The sequence below is a fragment of the Gouania willdenowi genome, chromosome 5, assembly GCF_900634775.1.
Source record: "Gouania willdenowi chromosome 5, fGouWil2.1, whole genome shotgun sequence".
In the NCBI taxonomy this organism is placed as follows: Eukaryota; Metazoa; Chordata; class Actinopteri; order Blenniiformes; family Gobiesocidae; genus Gouania; species Gouania willdenowi.
The window spans coordinates 12231746-12249044 of NC_041048.1; the positions used below are offsets into that span (position 1 = coordinate 12231746).

At 37.9% G+C, this 17299-nt stretch overlaps 1 protein-coding gene across 1 annotated transcript in view; it reads right to left on the bottom strand.

Moving 5' to 3' along the window:
• nxph4 (neurexophilin 4) overlaps positions 1 to 16692 on the bottom strand; it is a 58155-nt gene extending 41463 nt beyond the window's left edge. The window contains exon 1 of the mRNA XM_028446988.1: positions 16280 to 16692. Coding sequence (XP_028302789.1) covers positions 16280 to 16333 — 54 coding nt within the window. The 5' untranslated portion in view covers positions 16334 to 16692. The remainder of the gene's footprint in view (positions 1 to 16279) is intronic.
• Positions 16693 to 17299: the final 607 nt, after the last annotated feature.

Genomic DNA, 17299 nt, shown 5'->3' on the forward strand with positions numbered 1-17299 from the left:
GGAAAAGAAGGGAGGTGGGGGATGTGGCAAGAGCCAGAAAAAGTAGGACTTGAGTGATAGAGTGAAAGATAGAGGTTCAATTGTTGAGGTTTTTATCAGGCAGGTGGGTGGTGGGTGACCAAGGTGTAAGATGAAAGCCAGCAAGAGAGAAAAATGGAGAAACAGGCAAAGTGATGTGGCCAATTGGTTTGGTTTTCCACTAAAAACATCCATAGCACTCTTCATCTTTCACTGGAGTCCAGGAAACAACGTATGAAGACGTGTCGACATGGAGAATGCTTTCAGCGTGACACAAATCAATGAAAAGCACACTGAAACATATATACTAAACATATAGGTGCATTTCATCTCAAAGATGCATCCTGTGCTGCTCCTGAAATTCTATGTTACAATAAAAAAAATAATGCCAAACACTCCATCATTATACAACATCAAATCCCTGAGATTCTGTGTGTGAAGAATTTCCATCATTTATTTATTAGGAAGGAGTGATTGCCAAGCTCTGCTGCAAACCCGAGCTCACCAAAGAGGTCACCAATCTAGAAGAGTCGCCAGAATCTTCCACCACCCCCACCCCGTCTCACCCAGCCTCAGTAATTCAATAAATCCAATGCTTGTCTGAATTAATGCATCACAATCTGTACTCGAGATATTAAAAAAAAATTATACAAACTAATCCCTCCTCCACGGTCCCGCGTGAGCCGTGGTCCTCACACTGAGCTGACCCTGAGCCTTCTCTGCCATCTGCAACATGAGTTATGATATTCTGTGTCCCACGGATTACACTTTAATATTTCATTACATGCACAAAGTCCTCTACCATATATCTCTCCCAGGTGTCTTACTATTAATCACAAGATGTTGTGAATAGTAGAGGATATGGATAATACCTCCTTACAATGACAGTTACGCTATCGATCCAAAAAAAAAAAAAAAATACCCACACAAGGGTGAAAGCTGCAATCACAATACAATACACTTATTTTCTATATTTTGTATTTTCAAAACCTGTAAAAGTGAATGTGACACAAGATTCCCTTCAGGGTTGGAACACTCTTGGTTGTCTTGCGTCACAAACATTGAATAAAGAATGTTATGTTAAGACAGCTATTAACACTAAGCCCATTACAAAACCAAAAGCAGCATTAAAAACCTGTTACGTTGCTCATATAAATGAAAAAGGACTAAAACACAAACAAAACAAAAAAAAAAACCTTCAAATGGCTTGTTGTATGTATTGAAAATGTTAGTTTGTTAATTATTAAATAATATCAAAAGCATTTTTAACAAGGAAATGAATATGAATGTACACGAGTGAGCTACGGAAGCCACTGGCAGAATAACAAAATTCTTTTTTGTGTCATTCATGGAGATATTGTTTAATTGTGGCCTATTATTAAATCAATGCAGAATCATCTCTGGATACTTTGAAGGATTATCAATTTTCTACCTGTTAACAATACAACACATCTGCAATAGTGGAGGGGACATTACATTAATTCCAAATAAGTTAGTCTACATTTAGGATTGTCAGCCTAATGTCGTTTCTTATCCTCTTTTATTAGAGGGGGATCCGTTCGTTCATTAGACTTTTTTGAATCTCTTTTGTCTTTGGAGTAACAATGGGCAGGGCTGCTCTACAGTAGTTTTCTCCAAAGATTATCTGTTAGATTAGGAACCCATCATAATTAGGAAATCACTTTAAAACAAATTGATTGGTAGTCTCCTGAAAGTCGATCACATACAGGACGATGACATAACTTCAGATTAAGTGATTAAACGTTGCAACAGGTGTTTCATATGCACTAACATGATCAAATGGTGCATCAGTAACAGTAATAATCTTACTCTGTCTTACTGTATATACTAGTGCAGTGCATGGAGGAAGTATGTATTGCTATAGAAAATCGGGAGGTTATTAAGTAGCTTTTTCATGGATGGCCAAAAGAGGTTGTGTTTGAAGGTGGGACGTCAGGGACATTTAAGTTTGTTATGAGACGTGTAGAGTGTAACTATTGTGTTTTCGTATATTTAAATGAATAAATTGGGGAAAAACAAACGCACCAGCATAAAGTTATGCCTGGAGAAACACTTGGAGATACTCACGTTTACATGGGAGCTTTTATTCCTCTTTAATTTAGAATAAATGTTAAATCCTCTTTAAACTGACCTTGTAAACACTTAATTCCTAATGCAAATTTAATTCTAAATTAAAGACACACACACACACTGCCTGGCTGCCACCGGCCGGACACCCTCTGCCCTGCTACCCAAAGAGTGAAGTCGACAAGTCCACAAACACACATGCACGCACGCAGACTTTTCTTGCTTTATAGATAGATGTAGATCCTTAGAAAACACAATGCATTTTCAGAACAAAAGCAGCTTTCAAATACACCAAGGACATGTACACTTTCATTTGACAACCGCTGAAAATGTTTTTCTTATTAAAGTAAAAACTCTGTAAACATACATAAGACATAAAAAGTCTATAAGCTAATCATCTATTTAGATTTCACCTTACTCAAGAAGTCACTATTGCAAGTCATTGCAACTTTCTTCATTGCCTTTGCAAGTTACTACAAAAATATATTAATGAATTTGTTTGGGAAAATACATTTTCTGAAAGCAACTCTCACTCTTTAACTCTGACATTTTCTATCAGAAAATGTTCACCATCAATCTTTGCTTTCCACTTTACAGAGTTTGTATTGCTTTTACCAACAGATACTTTCACACACTAAAAGGTATGTGAACACAGCAGCAGTTTAGGATTCAAAACAAGCATCTCAGTGCTCTGCATGCGCTCGTCTTCGTTTCACTTGTCTCTTGTAAAGCTAAACATTCATGAACATTACAGGGTATGTATCAAAGAACAAAAATATGATCTCAGCAGGGGCTTTTTTCCCCCCAGAGGGAGCGGCGATTCGGCAACGTGTTGGACCACAGGAAGCCACGTTTCACTGACCCCAAACGGGAACCGAGCGGCGCATCACGCATCACCAACAAACATGGTGCCAATCATCAGGAGCCAAGCGTCCCTTTTGATGTGATCTATTTCCATAGCTCGAATCTGTGCCTCGCAGCCAGGAAAAAGAGAGACTGAGTTGAGGAGGAACAGATTAGTCGAGCACTCACAACATTAAATTGACGAGGGACCTCTCAAAGTGGAGCAACACCCGTAGACCCATTCAAAGTAGGCCTGACCCCTTCACTGAGAAACTCTCTCTGCTGCTTTAGACCATCAAGCAACGGAATAGACAACACCAAGAAAACTAGGATGCAAAAAAACTAACAAACAACGACACAACACCCGATCCTACCAAGGGAAAAAATTCAAAAACCAAAAGTCATATTTTGTAGTTTTTAGCAACTACTTAGAGAGTTTGATTCTGGATCCCTGTGGTTTTCAGGGTACAGGGTTAGGGTTCAGTAGCATGTTTACTGTGAATCCAACAGATTGCAATACACACGCAATATTTTGATTCATAAACAGTACGCTACTAGTCAAAAGCTTGGACACACTGACTGTGTTTGAAATCGCATAATAACGTACTACTCATACTAAGTCTGAAGTAAAAATGAGTATGTAGCCCCATGACGCATTGCGAGCGGAATGTAAAATCCCCCTTGGAACCGGCTTCAAGCTAAAAATCAAATATCATCTTTTCAAAACAAAAGCATCTCATCTTGTCTTCCATTAGTTTTTTTTTTTTTAATACTTTTGTAAATAGGACTCTTGTTTTGAAGTTAACTAAAAGTTTTGTCAGTAGCACAATGACAGGTCTCCGAAAATCTCCAAACTGTCGGCATCAAATGTGTTTTGGTGAGTTTTATGGGTCAAATGACCACATGTTTATATTCTACTTGGTCACTTTCTCACTTAAAATGTTTTCAGAACGTTCAAAGGTGGTGAATCAATGGAGATATTTAACCTCAGTGTGCTTCCAGTTTTTATTGTTGTAGGTTCGAAATGCATCTTGGGAAACTTGGAATTATACTTCAGTGAAAACGGTCATCATCCTAATCACACTAATAGTATATAGTAGACAGTAGATACTCATTGAGTTTGTAGTGTATAGTACGGAGTGTCATTTCGAACACAGCCTCTGTCTCATTGGGATTCAATGAGAAGGATGTCCAAACCTTTGACTGATAGTGCAGATATACAGAGCATTGCTGTCTCAATTGTTATGTGCACCAAACAAGCAGGCCATTGAGGACTTGATCTTGATCCATTTCCAAGAGTTGTGGTTTACTTTGATGTCTGAACACAGCAAGGACTATAAATCTGATCCAATGCTTTGGGCCTTAGCTTTTTTCTCCATTGTATGAAGGAACACAGTTTCTTGTCATTGAAAACCTTTTTATGGAATTCAAAATGCAACCCAAAGTGAACAATTCATGCAAATGTGGGGGTTTGATTTATTTTTAACTGCCTGAAAGAAAGAAAGTAAGTTGATACAACTGAGCATAACTTTTTAAATTTCTTTCTAGATTACAATTAAAGACAAAAAAAACATTGTAGTCCAACACTTTTATACTGCTGTGAACTAAAGTCAATATTGAAAAAGGGAGTGGATGGCAACATAATTAAAGTGTTCTTGTGCTTCTTCACTATCTCTGCAGACAAATTACAAAACCAAAAAACACTAAGGTAAAGCTTCAGTTTATCAGCTTGGGCGAAATGTGCATCTTCTCTTCTTTTACTGTTGCAGCTGTAATACCTCAGTGGTAATTGCTGCGTGATATATGAGCTCTTTGATTTGCTCACCCTTGTCATGACAACTCGCTACAATCAGAAAGTCATTTTCTCAGCATTCTTTAATTTTATCTCCCGACTGTAAACTTGTTTACGCGAAGGCTCGGAAATATTACATTTTAGCGATGCTTCCTTTTTTTGCATGCACGTGTGACATTGTTTTAATACCAAACACATCACAAGTAATATTCAGGGGATGATTCCTGTTTCAGGGCTCATCACTCCACCTTTATAATCACACCTACTGCTCTTAGGAGGCAATTTTCAATAGTCACTACATACGATTAGGTGAGTCATAAAGGATGCTATTGTAATAATGGTTGTCCATCCATTCAGGTAGGAAAAGGTGCATTAAAATGCAGTGTGTGTTTTGTAGTGTGGTAGAGCTCATATCCAGGTGCGGATATCTTGCCCTGGACCCCATGCCCTCATCCTCTCTCTTCACTTGGGCAGCGGGTGAGAAAGAAAGAAAAAACAAACTGTAGTCAATAAATAGAAAGTTCAGTAAAAACATCCCAAAACAAAAGTACTGAGCACAAACCTCCACCAAGCACCAAAAATCCTCTTTGCGAGATATTGGAAGTTATCTGGATCATTGAACCTGATCATGGTAGCATGATCGCTGACACTTTAAAGCACATGTGTCAAACTCAAGGCCTGGGGGCAAATCCGGCCCTTTAGACCATCCAATTTGGCCCACAGGAGAAAGTAAAAATGACAGATAAAACATGAATTATTGTGTAAATTACCAAATAATCCCCTTGTAGATATCTTAAGTTCACCATGTTAATGAAACTCCACAACATCTTTAGATTTTTTTCAGTGAATTGAACTGATATTGAAAACTAGGGTACAACGATGTTAAAATTGTTCTTTTTTCCCCCACTTAAAATCTGTGGCCCACTTGACATCCAAATAGTCCGTATTTGGCCCCTGAACTAAAATTAGTTTGACACCCCTGCTTTAAAGGCTTGGAAGAAGTCAGAAGTCACCCCAATTATTATTATTTTTTTTAAATAATTGTGATAAATAGAGCAATCTGATTCTGATCTGGATGAAACGAGTATTGGTTTTTTAAGAACCAACCCGACATAACTCAGTCAAATTTAAAAAAGGTCGATCAATTACGAACCGAGACATACATTTTAGAAATTTTTCCAATGGTTAGAGATTTTTTGGAATCTTTGATTTTTTTGATCCAGAATCAATTATTCTGGATCCCCATCAAAATGTAATGGTATCTTCCATGGCGTACGGTCTATCTTTTGTTCAAATGTTGTCAAAATCCAGCTAACAGACAAACAAACTGAGTGAAAAAATGAAGCCAATGGTAAACAATGGTGTAAGAAAAAATCTTTGCTCTAGATTTATTGATCGGAGTCTGTGCCCGTCATGCATACGTCCTGCTACACAGCTCACACAGGCTGTTTGTCAAAGTTGGTGCAAAATCTGAGACCAGGAGAACTTCACCCTTGTGAGGCTGAGGCAGCTGCTGTCAACAATCCATCATCTCTAGTTGATCTTGGCAGGGTAGCTTGATCTGATGTGAAGCCCAGCACTAGGTTTATGTCTGGACATGATTTCAAAACAAGTCAAAAAACTCTTTTCTGACAGTAAGACAAAGTGATCTGTTAGTATTAGCTGATAAACTAAAACTAAACTTGCAACTCTTCAAACACTTTATGTCTAAACTTTTCATTCCAATGATTAAGTGCAGCAACAGTTCAGGAAATGTTGGCTTTTAGTCAAAACCTTCATTCATGTAAAGGCTATGTGAGAAGAATCCAGTATGTGTAATCTAAACCTCCTTTTTTTTTTTTAAATTAAAAATGATTTACCGTGCTAAATTTGCACTTTGCAAAGCTCATAAACATTAAATATTGATGAACAATGAGTTGAGTGAATTATACAAGTGTGAAAAAAGTAATAAAGATGCGCTCCCATAGCCGTGGCAACAACGTTTATGCAATTTATTGTTCAACGATGAGGAGCTGCTCTGTGCCCAACACATAATACTGTGGTTTTGAGTCAAGTTCTTTTTATCAAAAGACATGTTTTTCCTCAAAGTAAATAGGTTTTCTCTGTGTAGCTTTAGTTTCCTATCACAGTCTAAAATAAGATGATCACTGACTACACAAATGTAATATAAAAAAAACAAAACAAAAGCAGGCTTTTTACTGAGAGAATTGAACATTTGATTTAAAAACGGTGTATTATTTTGTAAAGTCTGTCAGTTAAAGCTGCTGGAGATGAAGGTTTAAATCAGATTAATACATAGAATAGGCTAGGTAGATCAATAAAGGTGTAAAAAAAAAGGATGAAATTGCCGCTTGAAAATTTATTTTGAGCTCCAATGTGAACACACGGTTTATTGTCATTGTCAGACAGGTTTTGTGCATTGCATTGTGGGATGTGGAGTCCCGTAGAAGTATTTTTACTTCTTTCTTACCGTGACAGACAAGGAGGACAGTGATTCTCTTGACACCGGTTTTGTTTTGTGTTTACAGTGGAGACCAAAAGAACTTTTGAGCTGCAATTCCACCTTTTACATCTTTTCTTCGAAAATCTTGATCTTCATTTTATTGATCTATAAGGCATACGCCGTCTTCAATATCTGATCAAATATTTTCATCTCCAGCTGCTTTAGCATTTTATTGAATAAGACACTAATAACAGAACACCTTTGCTGAATGTAAATTAATTTCAGACACAAAATAGCAATATAAACCCTGACACTATAAACATAATAACAGGATCTATTAAAAATGATACTAAATTGTAAACAAAAAATGTACATCTTGTGTTTTTAAAGACATTTTTCTTCTTCAATCTATTCTTTTTTTTAAAAAAATAATATAGTTATTTGCTATAATAGTTTGTTGTTGATGCATCACCTTTCTTTCTCATTTAATTCACTTTCAAAGACATAAAACACAATTAGCTGTTTATTGATGGAGTCCGCAGAGGTTATGGAAACACGTTTTGCTGACATTCTTGCTGCTCTGACACCATAAACTGCTACATTCTGAACGCTGGGGTTCAAGTCAAAACAAGGCAGGGTGTTTATTCAAGTGATGGGCTTCTGCTTTTCAGAAATCTGCTTTTGTTTCCAATTAAAAAAGAGTTTCAAACGATTGCCAATGTTATTTGCAGTTATGTGAGAGCCTACCATCTGGCTTTCACAACCCAGTCGATCCAAACCAAAGCATGACTCTCTTGACAGCTGGAGGCTACTTTGTCAAATTAAACAGAAAAATTTTGCTTCATTCCATCATAAATCTTCTTTTTTTTCTAACTTGAAGCAGCTTGTACTGTTTGTTCTCAAAGTAACTATGAAAAGCTATTAAAACAAAGATGAACAGGAACTAAAAAAACCCAAAGGTATAATTTTACTCAACTTATTGTCACTAGTATTTTTTAGAGTATAAATAAATGTTTTAAACCAATCATTTTTAATGGACCAACACAAGCCTGTAGGAGAGTCAGGGAAAAATCCCATCATCTCTCCTTTGGTTTGCTCAATTGTCTAATTCGTCCCACGTGACCAACTGTCTCCCAGGTTGACGGGTGGCTTCACTTTGTTTCATTCCCTCAAAAAGGCACCCAGAACCATGCAGCTAAAGTTTCTGACAATTTCTTGGTGTCTATCAAGGAAAGACAAACACAGCACAAATAACAAATGTGTGGCTGACAGACAGCTGCGGACTGCAAAGCTTAGAGTCAGCTGACAATGTCTAAAAATGTGGTTTAATCATATCCTCATCTTCACAAATATTGGCTTTTTTTTTTTTTTTTTTTACCTGCACACTGTCTAAGGTCAACACTATACGTAGTGCAATCTTTTCACGACATCTGTACATGTTTTATTATTGCAATGAAAGAAATACATTAATTTAATTGCATAGTTGTGACCATCACCAGCCCTCCGTAAGAAAAACTGTTAACATTTTACTTAAAGTTTTATACATATGGCTGACATTACGCTGTCATTATTATCCGTCATTAGTGTGAATAAGGTGTCATGAAGGCTGGCATTAGGTGTTGTTCACGGAATTATGATACCTTTCGCTAAATTATGACACTTTTGGAACTATGTTGGCATTCTTCGGTTAGGGTTAGGGTAACGAAGGGTTAGGGTAACAAACAATACTTAAAGGTCCCATGTCATGCCCACCCGCCTCCCACACACTCCGTAGCTGAGCTTATGCTGATTTTTAAACATGAGACAGAGTGTGGGAGCGGGGCGTTCGCCGGTACATACATAGATTATAGAAAATACATACATAGCACTGCCCGAAGGACGCTGAAACGCTCACCTTCGTGGGCGTGTCTGTTTACATGTCAATCACGGCAGAGAGCTTCCTGGAGGCGTGGCTTCTCCAGCTCAGTGCTGCGTCAAATTCGTCATCAAAGTGGGAACGCGTCATCAAATTGGAGAGAGGTATTTGTGCTCACCCTGCAGTAAGAAAGGAGCAAATCACCCTCTAACTAATAATTGAGGGAATCAATGGAAAAAACACTTTGGGCATGTGTATGAAGCCCATATAACACTTTTATGATGTTTAAAACACAGAAAAGTCTATTTAGCGTAACATGGGCCCTTTAATGACACCTCATTCATGCTAATCACAGGTGTCATGTCATGATAATGACAGCGTAATGTCAGCCTTATGTATAAAACTTCAAGTAAAGTGTTACAAAAACACTTTTTTAAAGGGAGAATATAAATCTAGGTGAGGGGGAAAGGAACAGGGAAGAGGGAGTCTGGGTAGGATAATGGAAGAGGTTGGTAAGGATCAACTATTTTGAGCTGAGAGTGCAATGTGACGCTACAGTTGTGCATATTGTGTTGTGTAATCAGTTAAGCCAATCTGGTGACAAATGTGGAGAAATTGAAGGGGGTGACACAGCACCCAGCTTAAGTATAATGGTGGTGACCGTGAACAGAGGGAAGGAGTGAGTGCTTGTACCTAAAACTGATATTTGGGATCAATGTATCTCAGGTAAAGCTCAATACGAGATTATCCCACAGCCCAAGGCATGCCAGTGCATCCACGACCGATGTGCGTGTAAGAGCCATGTCTGTGAACCTAGGCCCCTCCCTAAGCCCGAAGGACCGGCAATACCAACGGAAGCCAAGGAGCCCCAGGCCACAAATATTGGCTTAACTTGTATTTGCATGTTACTAAATTGGTGTTGGGGTTTACCACGGTGGTGTTTTGCTTTTTTCTCTCACAGCGATTGGTTAGTAAAATATGCAATAACATTACATTATTGCAGTAGTCAAAACCTTGATTGCGATTCAATATCAATAAACCTTGCAGCCCTAGCCTTACGCAAAGTGCTGTTTGGGGTCCCCAGTTGGGCTAGGGCTGAACAATTTTGGAAAATAATCTAATTGCGATTTTTTTTTTCCTCAATATTGCGATTGCGCTTGAATTTGCAATTATTTTATCAAGGGCCTTTTGTCATGTATTTTTCAATTAACGCAAGCAATAAATCAATCTGTTTCATAATACACAATTTCAGATATATTTCAACTTGAAATCAAAATAAAATATACATTTCAAAGCACAGATTACAACAATAAAGCAAACAAAACTGTGGCTTTACCTCTTCAACATATCTAACTGGCTTCATGAAACATGTAAACATGTGTACTTCTTAAATACTCTCTGAACTTAACAGGACAGTCTATAAATAAAATAAACAGATATAAAAAATAATAATAAAGCTTACTAACATCCAGTCTATGACATCACACATACTAAAGTGCAGGAAAAGTAAGGAGAACTATTATCTGCTTTAACCAATTGGACGTTTTTTTAGGTAAATCAAACTTCCAACAAACTTAAAATACATTACTAAAAAAAAAAATTAAATAAAAAATTGCAGCCTAATCGTTCAGCCTTAGTTTGCGCAGCTAAATTGAGAAAGTCCTAATCCACAAAGTGCTGCAACAACTGGTGAATGACCGATTCCCGTCAATCAATCCCATAATTCTTGTCGACTGACGTCACACCATGCACACATTTGGAGTTCAACTATATTGACTTAATTACTCCTTAAAAGCACCAGCCACAGCTTATATTAGTGATTTTTGTTATTCTTACCCACATTTATTTGTGAGAATATTATGGATAAAGACAAGTAGTGAGGCCAAGTGCTCGGCATGGTCCGCCTATAGCCAGAAACGGCAGAGGTCTCGATGATACATACTTAGTCATTAAGATTGAACTCCTTCTAGGTCCACCTTACAATAAACCTAACTCTTTTCTATCATAAATAACTTTTCTTTGGTGTTATATAATTGTAGCTTTTGTAAAATCAGTTTGAATATAAGAATAAGTAAAATTTTAAGTTCAGCCACGTCCTTAAGTAGAATGTATAGTAGGAGTGTGACGATATCTTGATACTGCAATGTATCGGAGATATTTTTTCGCACGATCGATAATCGATATGCTCGCACATTTCACTAAAATGTGCAGGTAGGTCTTCACAGAAATTTTGTAACTGTTTGTTGAAGGAACCAATATATTGTTTATTGGAATATTGCACTATAATGGTGTCACTGGTAAGAAAGACCCTATTTTTTGTTTACAGAAAGCACTATTGGAGACACTTGTTCGTTTACATTAGTATGTTGACACTTACAGAAATGTTGCACTAAAATAGTGTCACCGTTCATAGGACACTTTTTCAATTTATTGTCTTTCAGAGATATAAAATAAAAAATGTATTTTTTCACTTAATCTTTTTTTTTTCTTATGTCAGATTATCGTAGATTGATTTCTGACCAATATATCGATAATCGCAGTATCGTCATATCGTGAGATAATCGTTACTGTGAGCTTTGTATTGTGTATCGTATCGTATCGCGAGGTTCCCACCCCTAGTGTATAGTATTAGGATTTTCATTGTTTTGACTTTTTATGTTGCTTTTCTTTGTCATAAAACTGCAGCAATGATAAAAGGCTCTTCTTCCCGTTCGTTATTTTAAGTTGATGTGATGAAATTAAACCTGTCAGCTACGGAAAACAGTTGGACGAAAACAACCATGTTGCACTTGACATTTAATATAAAAACAAATTAAATAACCTTTTCTGATATTTACTCACAAAAGTCTGACGCGCTGCTTTAATCAATACCTGTAATGCAAATGGGTGAGTTGAAAAGCCAGCAAAGGCAACAGAGGAACCGTATGACCATGAAAGTCATATGAAACATGGAAGTCTTGATGATCTTTATGAAAAATAGCAGGTTGTTTTATGATTTTATTCCTCACAACATTTCTCTTGAAACCTTCATTGTTTTTTTAAGGACATTAAAACAACTTTGTGGATAAATCAAAACATCAAATTAAGTAATTGCATAAGTCACTGAGTAAGCATTGCCACAAATTTGCTAAAGTGTAAGTGTCGAAGCATAATGGGTAAATATAAAATACTGCAAAGAAGTGATGATGAAACAGTGACGAACGCACTTAGAAATAAAATGTTTGTCAAATAAAAATAAAGCCTCTTCACTTTAACACGTTATAGAACGCAGACACACACACACACACAATGGTAGTAGTAGGGCTGGGTGATATATCAATATTCAAGCTATATCGAGGATTAAAATATTGCCTATATCGTTATACATAATTTGTAAAGCTCATTTTGTATCAAAATACTTCTTTTCAGAGTTGCTGCTTTCACTACTTCTAAAAGCACAGTTAGATGGATTTCCGAGTGTGTCCTAACCCAGACCTTGCCCTAAACAAGCCACACAACATAACTCACTCACTCACATGTGCTGTCCCTTTAGGAGAAAAAGCCAAAAGTGGCCCATATTGTGCAGCTGTTTGAAAAATGTTCCTGTTTGGCATTTAACCCAAAATTGTCTTTCTGGTAAGAGTTAAATTGAATTGAATTTATCGAGATTTATATCGTATAATGCCATTTTGAGAAAAAATGTTGAGATATGAGTTTCGGTTCATTTGGCCCAGCCCTAAGTAGTAGTATGTAGTATTGTTAATAATAATAATTATTATTCACAATATACTATATCTCTACATCAAATGACTGCGCCACCTGGATTTATTATGAAAGTTAAAAACAACTTATTAAATATATTACATTGCTAGAAATGCAAAATTGCTCCATTAGACATATTGTCAGTTCAGGAGTCAAAGCATACAATTTCTCCTAAAGGCATCCAAAGGTGTCCTACACTGCAGCTGATGATCCTGGTTGAGACTGAATAATAAATTTAAATGCATAAACCGTAAGTGAGTCTGTGACCCTGGAACACCTTTAACATCTGCAGGTGAGACTTGAACAGGTGGCAAAGGAAGGAGAAGGGACAAATATGTGCTTCAGGCCAGCTCAGCAGTGGGAGCAGCGACAGCCGCTCACATCCAAACTCACACTTTCCTTGAAAAAAAAAAAAAAAAAAAGAAGAAGAAGAAGAAATTGTTGCTGCCTTATTATTATTTTTTCAGACATGAGGTTTTCTTTCTCGGCACTTCAGGCATAGTTGAGCTGTCATACAACAGCAGGGTGCACAGCCACTGAATTAAAACCAATCTGGTTGGGGCGCAATATTAAAACCAAATCATTCACCTCTTCTTTACCCGCTATTTTTCACATTTAACAATAAATAAATAAATAATGATTACATTTATTTTGCATTTGGTTTAGAAACTCACATAAAAATTTTAATGTTTGTTTAAAATCAGAACCAATATTTCCTTCCATAAAGGGATCGAATATGTGGCATCTTGACCCACTTAAATTAAAATTCTCTTCCACAGGCTAATACAAAGCGTGAGGTGGAAGTTTTCACAGCACAAGGAGATGACTCATTTCACAAGTAATGGTTTGTCAAAAATGGGGCAGAGGGCTACGAGAGGGGAAAAAACAAATTAAATAAAATGGATCATTGCGCAACCTTAAGCACAGCCACATTGGAATTCATTAAAACACTGTGTGAAAATGTGCCGTTTTTTTTTCTTCATATTTATATGTTAAGGCATCCCTTTGATCTGCAGGAACAATTTCAGAGGCAACAGATATAGCAGTAATGTGATTGTTTCTGTCATCATGATTCACCAGATTACACATCTAATCGGTTTGTGAACAGAGAATATAATTTGCACAGATTACAGGTCGGAGCTGCTGCCTCCTGCGTGTTGAAACCGGGCCGTTTGATGGTTTGGATGATCCAGGGACAGTTATAGGATGATGGACATCCAGACAGCGAGTGGGAGGAAAAACCACCAACCACCATGTTTAATCCAGGATGGGCGGTAAACAACATACAAACAGGAAGCATATAGGAACAAACGGGACTCTGTTTCTCTGGCACATCCTTATAGAGGTGCACAGAAAACCCCCAGAAATGCAAAGCTGTGCAGAATGCATCAGACATGACAGCGAAGGAAGTAGGACTAAATATAATAAAATTACTGTAATGTCCCCGAGGTATTTGTTTTATGAGTGGAGATAAGAGGATTTTGTCAGGTTGAGATGCTGGCTAATGCTATTGTTTTATACTGAGAGCATAAAACAGCAAAGGACAGCAAAGCACATCTTTTCTTCTTTTGTTGGGCTGTTACTGTATAGATATCATTTCAACACAGAAAGCATGAGAAAAAGAAAATAATTATATGGCAGCAGAGGATATCCTCAGCCACAAAGGCCCAAATCTTTCTCAATTATTCTTCTTCATTCACAAGTGTGTGTGTGTGTGTGTGTGTATGTGTGTGTGTGTGTGAACCCTCCCCGAGAAATGATTTCTATCCAAGTTCAAAATGATTCTAAAAAATGTTTTTCTTTTAAAGACAAATAAGGATTTTACCACTTACCTAGCTGTGTAAAACTGTAAAAAAAAAAAAAAAAAAAAAAAAGCAAAATAACATATAAATGCTGTTAATGATTCCTGTATCACCTTTGGACTATATCTGCTGACTTCTCTCTTTCCTCCTGTGTCTTTTTTTTTTATTTTGTTTTACCCAATTTGTCTCACACCTTTACTTTTTGACTGCCTCCTTTACCTCTTCACTTCTAATCCGTCAAGCTAATAGTGCTCCCAAGGATGCAACACGTCATGATCTGTCAGACAAATCACTGTGTCATCTATACGCCACGCAGTCGGCGAAAAACAAACAAGCCCACGACTCTTTTCAGAACCTCAACGTGATCTCCAATGGCACATTGCTGAAAAGCATGGCAGATATAATCTAATCCTGAGTCGATCCTGACACTTGAACCCGCGTTGCACTCTGATGCAGACGAGGCGTATAACAGTGCCACATCGAAAGGCAAAGATTTGCATTCAATCTTCAAAAAAGCAGCACAGATGGTATTTCCTGTCACAATACAACCTAACCCCAATCTGCCAGCGGGCAACAGTGGGGGTTTTTTTGTGTTTCTTTTTAAAAAAATAATATAAAACACCTCAGTCACCATTTTCTTTTGTTAAGAGAGAGAGAATTCTACTATGGGTAGTGTCAACCACATCTGCTGGCAGTGAAGATCCCAGCACTCTTCAGCCTCCTCGAAATGCATTTTTCAGTCAATAATAGCACACTTTTGTTGCTCACATCAAGTGATATTTGTTTACTAATAGAGACACTTCTGAACTTCCTTTCTTAAAAAAAAAAAAAAAAAAAAAAGTCAAATAGAAAATCCATTTAGAATCCTTGCTAAAATTTCACCTTGTCTTTGCAAAACCAGGCCATTCTTCCACACAGTGTGTGCAAAAAAAAAAAAAAAAAGTCTGTATAAAAATGAGGCAATAATAAAACAACATTATGGAGTCATAGGTGAGGAGAGGAAAAAATAGAACTGCAATGCTTTTATTCCATTTCCATATTTCTGTCCATCTTTTGGTACTGTAAATAGTTATATGTGGTCAGTTGTGCTCTATTCTGGGAATAAATGCACTATTTGCTCAAAACAGGGGGAACGCACAGGCATGCACGCCAGGACGCACACACGCGCATACACACAAATCAGCAGCTGCAGAACTCTTAAACTATACCGTGATGTCGAGATAATAAATAAAACTAGCCAGGGGCAGGTACAACTTCTGAAGTCAAAAATTAGAGGAAGTGGCTGCAAGCGCAAAATGGATAAATAGATAAGGAGGGCTGTTTAAATTGGAGCAAAGGGGGAAACGCACAGGCAGCAGGAGTGTTTAGAAACTGCGGGGGGGGGGGGGGGGAGTCATCTGTGCGTTTTTCTGCACACACAAAAAAAAAAAAAAAAAAAAAAAAAACAACCTGCAGCAAACAGTTTGATGTGCAGCTGTAGAAACTTTAAAATAAATACAAGGGAGATGGATGTTGTGGCAAATATATCACTAATGGCGATGGAATGCACAAGCAATTCACAGTTCAAATATTGACACAATTTAAAAAAGCAGTTTTAATATTGTTGTGTCGGTTTTTATTACAAAATGGACTTTATCAAAGGAGTAAAGCAGCGCGTCATGCACCAATAAAGCATTTTACACTTGGACTAAACTCACCATCCGTAGGATCCATTGGCTGAGGAATACTATGGTCCACCGGAGAACCTGCATGTCACCTTCCTTGAACCGGACCACCCAGAAAAGGCTACACGTCTCCCCGACTGATCATATAAAGACGCGGGTGCGCAATCCAAGCAATCCCAGCAGGAGACCAGGGAGCAGAGTGTAAGTGAGACAGAGGCAAAGTTGCGTTTGTTTGCTCAGAAGTCAGGATGGAGTCTGATTGAAAAGTTTGAGCCGTGTTCTGAGTGTTCCGGGTCCGCCTCATGTGGCACCTCCGCGGTGTTTGCCTCCGCTCATGCCGGACGTCTGCTGGAAGTTTGCGCGGAAGGAGGGAGCGAGGAGCGGATCTCTCGGAGGACCAACAGCGCTTCTCTCACTCTGTGATCTACACTGGTGGATTTAGACTAGAGAGGTGGGAAATGCCACAAACACACACACACGCACACACACACTGTGCCATCACACTCTCTCACACCTCTCTCTCTTTCTCTCCAAGCGCGCGTCACCACAATCAGCTGCAAAACCACGCGGATCAAAGCCGTGCACGTGTAGGCATGTCCACATGTTTAAAAGGTGTTGCTATTCTATTCTCCTTGAACATTACACGCGGGAATGTAAGGCTGGAAATTGTCACGAGACCATGTAAAACACTTTGACGTTCAATAGAACACGATGCCTATATGAAGCAGAAGTAAACTTTTAATACAAATAGATAGTTAATATAATTGCTCCAGTGTTGACTGATGTTGGATCAATGAGAACAGCACTATCACTTTATACTGTGGTGCTCCAAGCCTAAAACACACACCAAACTTACTAGTTTCTAAATAGATGATAGAAGTAAATACTTATGATCGCTGTCTCAGCTTGATGGCTGTGCAGTGGACTGGAGAGCTGTTTGGAGTAAATGGACTTTACCTTGCACACTGCTTTAGCCCCTCCGTCGTAGGGATATACCTGTAGAAAGGGTGATGGAGCAATAAGCCTTTTCACACTGCAACTGCGCAAGAGCGA